We start from the raw sequence: 11,936 nt of genomic DNA on the forward strand, positions 1-11,936 counted from the left end.
ATATTTGTTCGATGGCCAGCCCAAAAGCCACTGCGAGGATAACCAGAGTTCGCACCTAGAATGAATATGAATATCTTTATCACGTGTTGGATGGATGCATTTTATGGGAATCACTCTACAGGAGATGGTCAGATGTAGAGTTAGCACGGTTGGCTAGCAGTGACGTGCGGTGAGGTCAAAGGCTGGGGAGGACGTCATCCCGGCTGGAGGCAGGAATGACGTCAGGGCCGGTTCAGGGATTTGGCGGTTGGGTGAGGTCGTGGCACTATGAGTGAACCCGGCTGGACACGTGACCTATCAAGATGGGGGCCGGGGGCCCTGGGTGTGACCTTGGGTAGCCAGGTGGACAGCCGGCGAGCTTTGAGAGGGTTCTAGAAGAGGGGCGTGACCGGGGTGGGGCCCGGACACGCCGACGCTGATATAAGCAGCCTCCTCACTGAGCTCGAGGCTGCCCGTGTGAAGAATGAGGAGAGGATCGTGAAGACGCCTCCTAAGAAGAAGAAGAGTCAAGGCTCCAGTTAGCGGACCCGCCAGTAGCCCACGTGGCTGGGTCACGCTAGTGTATCCGAGAGTCTGAGATAGAGAGCGACGGTGTGTGTGTTAGTCAGAGCAGGACAGTGGTTACCACCTTATGTTAGTGTAACGAGGTTGTTAATAAACAGTGTTGCCTCCCAAGAAGTGTGTGCGCCTATCTACACTATGATAGAGAGATTTGTGACTCACCCTTTCTTCAAGTCCATCTCTGAACCTGAACCACTCCACCAGCATGTGGGTAACGCCGCTGATTGTACAGGTGTAGGAGCAGGGCAGGAGAATCTTGCTGCCTGCTACGGCGTTCAATTTCTCTGGGGTGACGACCATAAATTCTAGGGGAACAACAACAAACAGCGACAACATTAGTACATCTCGTATGAAAAATGAGAATAGGTTTTACCCCTTTCTGGTGTGTTTAGATGTTCAAACATCAAATAGAAACCTTTTTCAACAAATTAAGTGTTGCATTGACCACACACAGTTATTGTAGTGAACATACAAACAGACGTGGCTCTGATAATATTAAATGGCATTGCCATTAATAATAATGTAATTATCGTGTTATATGCATTGTTTTTGAAACTGATTGGCCTACAGCCAAGAGTTGAAGCCAGATATTTGTATACTTATAGTGGCAACATGTCATGAGATGCAGATTCCATTGAATCCCTCAAAGTGCAGCGCAACCTTTCGTGTTAAGAGTATGGCCCACAGAAGTAGATATCACACAATTACCTCTGACATCCCATAGAGTGACCTCTGGTCCATGTGCATGTGTGTGTGTTGAACTTCTTTCACACCATACGTAGCCAACCATGTTAATTGGAGGTGCGAGGAAACGACAACAAACTAAACACAAGAAAGCAGTTATAAGAAATGAGTTTGTCAATTCAGATGATTTAAAAGTGCACAGCTCAGTAGCTTCCTCATATCGGAAGGAAGAGCGTTCCAGACGGCCGCAGAAGTGCATCTGAAAGCGCGCGATGCAGTGACTGATGGCGAGCATGTTGTATGTATGTTGAACTTCAAACAAGCTGACGAGCTTCCGAGTTATTTTGAGCAGCCTCCCGGGCATGCACCAGACGACGCACATTACCACGGATGTGGTCGGCAATCTTAGCCTTAGATGCGAGCTGTTTAATGCGCAACTGCATGTCGATTGGGGGGCAAACCTCCCTATCATACATAAGATAGAATGGCGAGTACCCCGTGGCAGCATGGGGCGTCATTCTATAGGTGGCCAAGACACCAGGTATGTGGAGATCCCAATCAGTCTGTGACTCAGACACCTGGTGGCTTAGCATGGAGGTAAGTGTCCTATGTAATCGCTCGACCATACTGTCAGTCTGGGGGTGATATGGCGAGGTGCGAATTTTATGTGTCCTTAGCAGGTTGCACACATCCCACAACAGGGTGGAAGAGAAATTTTTCCCTTGGTCGGTCAGCAGGCGTTCTGGAGCACCCTTATCCAGGACGTAGCCCTGGAAAAAGGCCTCCGTAATGGCTGATACAGACTGGTTGGGGAGTGGCCAGGCCATGGCCCATCGGGTAAAATATTCCACCCCAACCAAAAGGTACTTATTACCCCGAGGAGTAGCGGGAAACGGACCCAAAATATCCAATGCGACGATCTCATTGACCCGGGAAACCTTAATGGATTGGAGCGGCGGGCAGGACGGCCTAGCAGGTGGTTTCCGCCGTGCACATTCGGTGCAACCTTGCACAAGGTCAGCCACATCGTTTGCCATGCCCGGCCAGAAAAATTCCAATTGAACATGGCTAGCGTTTTCTGAACGCCCAAGTGCAGAGGCGACTGTGGGTTTCCCACAAGCCGTCCCCGCAGGGAGGTGGGCACCACCATCATGTGGGATTAGGACCCCCCATCCCAATGCATGAGGACGCCTTCCCGGATGACATATGATACGGGGCCCCCCTGTGACCCTCGGCATCCCTAGCGCGGCGTCTCAATTTGAGGAGGGAGACTTCTTCCATCTGAAGACGTCCCCAGAGTCGTCCAACCCGAGGCCCAGCAACGCGTCCTGCGGAACTTGCGTGGAGGGAGCCCCGTGGTCCCCGACCCCATCCCCGACCGCGGCCGCAAGGGATGGGGGGCGGTACCCCGTCAGGCTGCCTACAATGCCCCGCACCAAGAACACAAGCACAGCGCCTGTCGGTCGGCAGTCGCGAATACCCGTCGGCGTTCCCGTGTTGAATCCCCTTGCGGTAAATGACAGTGAACGCAAAGTCCTGGAGGATCTCGAGCCAACGCGAGAGCTGTCCAGACGGTTGGTCCACTCGCAAGGCGTATTGTAGTGCCGCGTGGTCGGAGCGTACTGTGAAATGCCTGCCATACGGGTAGGGTCTGTACTGCTTTATGAATAAAACGATAGCAAGCAATTCGCGGTGCGTCACGCAGTAACGTTGCTCTGCGGGCGACAGCACCCTGCTGCCATAGGTGACGACGCGCTCCACTCCATTGACAATTTGCGACAGCACCCCTCCAATTCCGGTGTTGCTGGCGTCTGTATCCAGAATGAACGGAGCAGTAAAATCTGGATAGGACAGGGTAGGAGCATCGACCAGTGCTTTTCGGATGGCATTGAACGAGGCCTGTTCTAACTCTCCCCAATGGAATTTTACACCTTTGGCCGTTAATTTGTGGAGGGGCTTCACGATGGATGCGAATCCCGCAACAAATCGGCGATAATGAGGCGAAGCTGATAAAACTCTGCACCTCCCCAACAGAGGTAGGAGTTGGCCATGAGCGCACGCAATTTGTCTTTTCCGGGTCCGTGGCAATGCCCGAGTGGCTGACAATATGGCCCAAGTAACGAACCGAATCCCTCATGAGGTGGCACTTTTGCGGTTTGAATTTGAGGTTATTCGCCCGCATTTTAGGGAAAACTGCCTTTAACCGCATGAGGTGTTCATCAAAGTTTTGCTGAACACGATGACAATGTCGAGGTAGATTAGGCAAGAATCCCACTGGAGCCCAGCGAGGACCAGCTCCATCAGGCGCTGGAACGTCGCCGGAGCCGAGTGAAGACCCATGGGAAGTCTGTTGAATTGGAACAGTCCCTGCGGCGTGCGAAAAGCCGTCTTTGGTTTGGTGCGTCATCAAGGGGCAGCTGCCAAAACCCCGAGAGGAGATCCAAGGTGGAGAAGTAGTGCGCACCAGCTAAGGCATCGAGCGACTCGTCCATCCTGGGAAGCGGGTAGGCGTCGGCCACAGAAATCTTATTAAGTTTCCTGAAGTCAACACAAAAGCGGAGGCTCCCATCGTGCTTCTTAACAAGAACGATCAGCGCCCCCCATGGGCTATTTGATGGCACAATGACATCGGCCGCCAACATATCGTTCACAGCCACCCGTACATGTTCCTTCTCGGCCGGGCTCAACCGGAATGGGTTTTGACGAATTGGAGCGGCATCACCCGTGTCGATGTGGTGGCTAAGCAATTTAGTACAGCCAATGTTGAATTTGCTTTGACTGAAAACGTCGGAGAAATTGCTCAGCAACGTACGTAATTTAGCATGTTGTCATGGTGACAAATCGGCAGAACTGGAGCAAAGCGCGTCGAGCCATCCTGCGTCAAGACCCGGCTTGGTAACAGGAGGTGGCTCGTCCGCTACGTGACCCACGATCACATCTCCTGACGGGGCTGGCGTCGCGTGAGCAAGCACCATTCCCTGAGGGATAACGGCCGTTTCCAATCCCGCATTCAGGACCTGGAGTAAAGGGCTCGCGGTCGCTTCGTATGAGCATTTGTGCACACACGAGGTCCGACACCTGCTCAGTCGAACGTGAAGGCCCGATCACAGCGCCCCCCATGAACGCGTCGGAGTCAAGGGGTTTCTGTATCCGGAGGGGAACCAACATCTGAGAGCCTGGAGGAATGTGAATTGTACTGGCCGCCAACGCCTGCACCGTCGTAGATGCAGAGTGCAACCGAGTGGGTGTGGGCAGGAAGGCCGTGCGTCGGCCGGAGGGGAGCTCAATAGAGCCCTTGTTAATGAGAATCTTAATGGGCATCTTCCCCAAGAAATCTGTTCCGAGGAGGCACGGAACGGCGAAGGTTGAAGAGACCAAAATGAGCCCAACCAATTGGACATCAGCAATGCGGATCTGAGCATTGATCCGTCCCGTGATGCCCAACGAACCCCCATTTGCGGCAAAGCATGGCACATCAACTGGCTGCAAGGGACGGCATGTATCGGGCAGAATGTTATAAATTATGTCCGAAATGATGGTCGTCGACGCACCCGTGTCGATCAACATACGAACATCGACCCCGTCGCGTCGGGGGACCCTGCAGCCGGACGCCACATGGCCCCGAAGGCCGCAGTTGTGGCAGACGATGGATGCGCCGTCCTGGCGTGAGGTCGGCCGGTCCCACTGGTGGTAGTCGCGCTGGGATCGGTGGTCAGACGTGAATCCGTGACCTCCCGTTGCCGCGAAGGCCTGGCGAGGCCACAAATCCATGTCATGGCCCTGGGCCTCAGGTGGGGCCGTGCAGGCGGCAACGGTCGCAACCCCCAGGAACTGCAGATGTGCTTGGATGCACCTGGCAGCGCATATCGATGTGAAGTCGTCGTTGTCGGCTGCTGGCATGGCAACTCGGAGTTCGCGGGCCCAGCTGAGGAACTTCTGCAGCACCAATGAATCCATGCGAGGGTAGGCAATCCCCGCCATGGCCAGCAGCGCGCTGCGGTACCCCAGCGCCGACTCTGAGGCCTTCTTCTTCCTGGCATCGAAGCGGTGACGTGCTTCGGACAGGGGCCTGTAAATCAGCCGCATCTGATGAAGGGCGTCCGTCAGAGTGGCTCGCTTCTGCCGTGGCACCGAAAGGAGTGTGGCCAGGGCGTCGTCGTCCAGCATGGCCGGGAGGGTGTGGAACGCCTCAGCCACCGACCAGCCGGACGTCTCTATATGAGAGACGAACCGGCGTTCGAACGCCGCCCACTCGCCTCCAGCTGCAGAAAACGCCTTGGGTTCCGGCAGGCGTTGCTGGACGTGAGCCCCGTATTTGTTGCCTGGCGACCCGGCTGAAGCTGGCTCCTCGTCCTCAGTGCTGGCCGAGTTGTCAGTCGGCGGTGAGGGTCGCAACGCTGATGACGCGGCGCTGTTTGGTTGGACGGCGCTGGGCCAGGAAGTGACGTCACTCCCAGCGGACACTGCGTCCCCGGCGGAAGTATCCCCCACATTTATGGCGGGAACGGCGGTGGCGTCCACCATTTTCGTGGCAAAGACGGCGGCGGCGGCGTGCTCGGGCGGGTGCTGCGCCGTTTCTCTCCCTCCCGCCATTGCCTGTGAGCGACGCATGTCGTCCAGGATGGAGATGGTGGCGTGGAGCAGCTCTGTGAGACGAAGCAGAGTTTCCTCCATTGCTGCTCCCGACGCTGGTGGAGGGACGGCCGGTGGAGCGGATGGCTGCTCAGCCGGCGGTGCGGCGTCAATCTCGGCCGAAGTCAGCGGCCCCGTTGGTGCCTGCTCGCCGAAGTCGCCGTCAGGACTGCAGGTACGTGGCTTGCTTCGTGTCTCCATAGCCAATAGCCACTTCTGACACCAAATGTAATGGGTTCCGGAGACACTTGTAGAGGTAACTTCTTTATTACAATACAACACTCCAACAGTCCTTATACACAGTTACAGCCTAGGGACAGTCTACTCCTAGCGTGCCTGACACTGGCTACGCTCTGGGGTCCTCCGGCTACAATTACCCTAGGAGAGGCTACCTGACCCGACCCAGCCAAGGTGCGGGTCTCAACTCTGGCTTCCTCGGAACTCGCCCTTACAAGGACGTAGAGCCGGGAGTCCCAGAGTCCCACCACTGGCCCTCACAGTGTCCCGGCCCTGACAAGGACAAGTGGGACGAGGGGGTCCAGGGTCCTAAGCTGGCTGGTCTTGGGTCTTGAGCTGCGACTCGACTCAATCGACTGGCGAGCTGCCCTTTTATCCCTCTTGCCCATCGAGGGGTGGCGTTGCGTGGGATCCTAGATCCCCCGCAGCACCCCATTGGTGGCACCAAGGGGCTCAGCTGTCTGGGTTGTCTGGGATCCTGAGGCCTGGCGCCGAGGGCTTAGCTGCCTAGGATCCTAGAGCCCCCAGCCGCCCCCCCCCTCCCCCCTCTTGGGCTGGCACAGTGGCCCCTCCCCTGGGGGTCCGAGGTACCTGCAGATGGGCCCTGTCCACCGCTGCCGGTAAGTGTGGCCCATCCACGGCACTACATATGTGCTTGCGTGCGGGGATGGGAATCCGTTCCAGCTCGGACCCCGTTTGCTTGCCCTTGGGCTACACCCCCCTCAAACAAATATAACCCCCTTGTGGTAGCAGCTCTCTCGCTGTGTTCTTCCTGGTTCAGCAGTTCTACTGCTGGATTTAGTTTTGCCTGAGGACGATCGCTTGTGTTGCGATCGAAACGTCGTGATATATTATTTTATTTTTCTACCTACGTAACTTTACCGAAAGAACCGAAGAGTAAGATGATGGTGGTTTTGGTGGTGGTGATGATGATGGTGGTGATGATGATGATGGTGGCAATGATGATTGTGGTGATGATGGTGGTGATCATGACGGTGGTAATGATGATGGTGGTCATGAAAGTGATGATGATGACGATGGTGGTTTTGATGGTCATGATGGTGGTGGTGGTGATGATAGTGGTGATGATGGTCGTGGTGGTGGTGGTGGTGGTGATGATGGTGGTTGTGGTGATGATAGTGGTGTTGACAATGATAAAAATGGTGGTGATGATGATGATGATGTTGGTGGTGATGGTGGTGATGGTTGTGATGATGGTGGTTATGGTCATGATGGCGATGGTGGTGGTGATGAATTCGGGTTGACCACGACCTGCTATTGAACTCACCTCGTGGTGTTCTTCCTTGGCGCTGAGCTCCGCACTCCGAGCCATTCCCAACCCCCGCACTGTCAGCGAGCACCATTCCTGTAGATAAATTAGATTCTTAGAATCAGAATTTATTTATTGATACTGGAGGAATCCGATGAGCTATGAAGCTCTATTTCACAGATGATCCAGTGGGGCCACGGGGTAAGAACGTTAAACTGATGACGGTCACATTAGGGGCACCACGGTGGCGAGGAGATGTTTACTACCTCGCCTGGTATACAGGAGGTCGTGGGTTCGATCCCAGCCCTAACACTACGGTGGATAGGAGATGTTAACTACCTCGCCTGGTATACAGGAGGTCGTGGGTTCGATCCCAGCCCTAACACCACGGTGGCTAGGAGATGTTAACTACCTTGCCTGGTATACAGGATGTCTTTCACACACCACGTAGCCAACCGTGATAATGTACGTGTTGATCTTCGTTCGCACCGTACCACTGGACGGGTTGCGCAGGATTTCTACCTACGTGACTTTACCGAAAGAACCAAAGAGTATAGGCTACACGTGGTGGTGGTGCCGGTGATGATGCTACTTACCAAACAACAATAATAGTAGTATGAATATTGTTGTTGCTTTTGTTTTTCCGAGTGGAGAAGTCGGGGCGATTCCTTCACGAATGGAGGACAGGGATTCTGTAAAATGAACAAGTTACAAACGTTTACACCATTGGAACCTCATTTGCCAGAAGCAAAATATGATTATTGTTTTTTTACCCTTTTATCTGGTAACAAAACTGACACCTTTTTTACAAGGAGTCATGTTTGCATTGACCATAATACCTGCAGTCGGAATGCAAACAAAAAACATAACTCTGATAATGTATGCACTGCCTTTTGGCATCATCTGGTCCAACACCATGTGAGACTAGGCTCTAAAGAAAGCTGTCTCGGGTGTGGACCAATCAATTTCAAGGACAGTACATACATTATCAGAGTTATGTTTTTTTTTGCATTCCGACTGCAGGTATTGTGGTCAATGCAAACATGACTCCTTGTAAAAAAAGGTGTCAGTTTTGTTGCCAGATAAAAGGGTAAAAAAACAATTATCAAGTCACAAACGATTTACAAATTAATTCATCGTTTAGAAGGGTCACATCTCCCCACCTCACCGTACGGCAAGACCAGGGACGTGCGGTCAGGGCAGGCAGGGGAGGCAGAGCCTCACCTGCCATACTGCAATGAAAATAGCTGTTACGAAAAGTAAAAAAAAAAATCTAATAAATATTAAGATTTTTCCACTGATCTGTGTTATAAATGTTATTTCTGTACGATTCCAATCATGTTTATCGTCAAATTCGCCAAATGTGCGGAGCTCCGCTGCAAATACAGGATGAAACGAGAGGTGAGGCAGCGACGACCTCAGCCTCCCCTCTGATTGCGCAACCCCTCAGTAAATGGATGGAGCGCGGGCAATAAGCGCGTGCCTGCTACTATCTCAGTGTGTCACCAATGTGATGTTTGTAGACCCCTTCATTTCATGTCCTCGCCTTCCATACTCCAGCTAACTTATTTCACGTTTGTGTATAAAGATAGTTAGGCCCGCTGGTCTCGTCATGAAATTGCAAAGAAAAAGCACCAAGGGAGGCAGCTATCACATCTGCCTCACTGAGGGGGACATCTCGATTTAAAGCTTTCGTGACTGCAGGGATTCATCTTCTTGGTTCTTTCGGTAAAGTCACGTAGAAGAGAAATAATAAAATACTAATAAATTAAAAATAAAATAATAAAAACAAAAAAATGTTTATGTTTTATTTTTAGTATTTTATTATTTCCCTTCTACGTGACTTTACCGAAAGAACCAAGAAGATGAATCCCCCATAGACTCCAATGTTAAAGTCTCCCATAGACTTCAATGCTAAAGTCTCCCATAGACTTCAATGTTAAAGTCTCTACCTATAGACTCCAATGTTAAAGTCTCTATCCATAGACTCCAATGTTAAAGTCGCCCGTAGACTTCCATGTTAAAGTCTCCCATAGACTCCAATGTTAAAGTCTCCCATAGACTACAATGTTAAAGTCTCTACCCATAGACTCCAATATTGAAGTCTCCCATAGACTCCAATGTTAAAGTCTCTACCCATAGACTTCCATGTTAATGTCTCCCATAGACTCCAATGTTAAAGTCTCTCATAGGTGCCCTTATAAAACTCAACGTTGAGTTTTATAAGGGCACCACGGGCCACGGGGTGATCAGCCCCTCCCCACCCAGCCCCTCCCCTCCCACCCCCCACCCAGCCCCACCCTCCCCACCCAGCCCCTCCCCACCCTCCCCTCCCAGCCCCACCCCTCCCACCCCTACCCTCTCCACCCAGCCCCCACCCAGCCCTACCCCTCCCACCCAGCCCCACCCTCTCCACCCAGCCCCTCCTCACCCAGCCCCACCCTCTCCACCAAGCCCCTCCCCACCCAGCCCCTCCCAACCTCTCCACCCAGCCCCTCCCCACCCAGCCCCCTCCCTCCCCACCCAGCCCCTCCCTGCACGACGGACGGACGGACACAATAATCCCCTGTGGTCTGGTGTAACCAGGAGGTTCCTACCAGTATAAAGGACGTCAATCACAAGGGACAATTCGTCTCAATGGGGTCTCAATCTCAGAGCGCAGTCCTCAGCTGGTGAAGGGCACGGGAGCCCTGCACGCCTCTCTCACCTGCCCGTGTGGTTCTCTCACCTGCCCGTGTGGTTCTCTCACCTGAGAGGCGCCTCTCTCACCTGCCCGTGTGGTTCTCTCACCTGAGAGGCGCCTCTCTCACCTGCCCGTGTGGTTCTCTCACCTGAGAGGCGCCTCTCACCTGCCCGTGTGGTTCTCTCACCTGAGAGGCGCCTCTCTCACCTGCCCGTGTGGTTCTCTCACCTGAGAGGCGCCTCTCTCACCTGCCCGTGTGGTTCTCTCACCTGAAAGGCGCCTCTCTCACCTGCCCGTGTGGTTCTCTCACCTGAGAGGCGCCTCTCTCACCTGCCCGTGTGGTTCTCTCACCTGAGAGGCGCCTCTCTCACCTGCCCGTGTGGTTCTCTCACCTGAGAGGCGCCTCTCTCACCTGCCCGTGTGGTTCTCTCACCTTACAGGTACGCGCCGCGTGAAATACCAAACTCACAACCCCCGAGCCTCACTCCTACTCACAGACCGTGTGTGGCAGGCGCTGTTGGCCTGTAGCGCCTGCCAGGCCTGCACTGTAACACACGAGGAAGTGGGTGGCCAGGACCACGCCCGCCCGCATTTGTGACTCGCCCAGCGTCCGCGGTGTTCGCTACGTACCGCGGGAGGTGCTCATTTGAGGCTGAGTCGACCTCGGGGCAGGCCCGGGACCAGCTCAGATCATCGTCACCCGGAGGAGTTGAGCCGCGAAGAGCGGGAACTCAACTCGCGACTCCGATTTCGTAGCAGCGCTGCGAAATGAAACTCGCTGTCACTTCCCCTTCGCCCACACAGAGTTCAAAGGCTCAACTCGATCACCTCCGCAAAGGGGCCGTCCATAAATGACGTCACGCACCTCGGGGGGGGGGAGTGGGGTCAGACATTTGTGACGATGTGTGACGAGGGGGGGAGGGGGGTTTGAGAAATGTGACGTCACATCAAAATGCGCAAATTTGTAATGTTAATTTAATATAATTGTTTTAACACTAATTTGGATACATTTTCATTATTAACTATTTGATTCTTTAAATTGACTAAGGTCACCTTTTATTTATTCCATGAAGGAGCATTCTGCTTCTCCATGGGAGAATGCAGAAGCATACATTTTGTACATTTTTTAAATTATTGTTATTAAACATTTGTATTTTAATGGTTCTTTTAGGGCTTTTCATTCTGTGAAATGAATATATGATTGTTATAATTGTACTCTCAATTTTGCTTCGTTCTACTACAAAGTTAGAAGTATTTTTTGAATAGTTAGAATTAATTTGATTAATTTATAAATATAAGATAATTTCAATAAAATATTCTGAACATCTGCAGTTTTAGTTAGACGTTTAATATTTTCAAGTTAATTTTATGCAAAATTTCAGCTTTCCAACGCCTCCTTTTTAATACGTGTTTTCTCCTACAACATCAGAGTGCAGCGCCACATTAAATACGCACTACAATGACAATAGTTTAAAGCGATTTGACGCATGTTTATTTTTAAAATGTAAATATGTTTTTTTTTGGGGGGGGGGCAGAGCTTTGTGACGTCATATTTGAGGGGGGGGGTGGGTCTGACTGTTTGTCAAAGATGGTGATAAGATGATTTGTACCAGCTTATCTGACAGGCACTATTCTACTTTACCGAGTGTTGACATCCCCAGCGTTTACCAGTGTTGCTTACTTTTATGCTTATTATCAGCTAACACCGGCCACAACCATGAGCCGATGGCAGAGGTCGCAACCGGGTACCCGATACCCGTACCCTACCCGATACCCGGCTACCCGTACCCGGCCGGGTACGGGTACCCGTTTGCGACCATGGTGCGGCCGGGTACGGGTAGGCCGTGAGTCACTGGTGAGTCACCGTTT

At 52.6% G+C, this 11,936-nt stretch overlaps 1 protein-coding gene across 1 annotated transcript in view; it reads right to left on the reverse strand.

The window, feature by feature from the left end:
- Nucleotides 1-10,902, reverse strand: part of LOC144738070 (junctional adhesion molecule-like) — a 107,852-nt gene extending 96,950 nt beyond the window's left edge. Inside the window, exons 1-2 of the mRNA XM_078620980.1 lie at nucleotides 10,698-10,902; nucleotides 7,981-8,076 (exon numbers count right to left, since the gene is read on the reverse strand). Of these exons, the coding sequence (XP_078477106.1) occupies nucleotides 7,981-8,076; nucleotides 10,698-10,713 (112 nt within the window). The 5' untranslated portion in view covers nucleotides 10,714-10,902. The remainder of the gene's footprint in view (nucleotides 1-7,980; nucleotides 8,077-10,697) is intronic.
- Between the last annotated feature and the right edge of the window lie 1,034 nt (nucleotides 10,903-11,936).

This window comes from Lampetra planeri, chromosome 77 (assembly GCF_965212315.1).
Source record: "Lampetra planeri chromosome 77, kcLamPlan1.2.h2, whole genome shotgun sequence".
Lineage (NCBI taxonomy): Eukaryota > Metazoa > Chordata > Hyperoartia > Petromyzontiformes > Petromyzontidae > Lampetra > Lampetra planeri.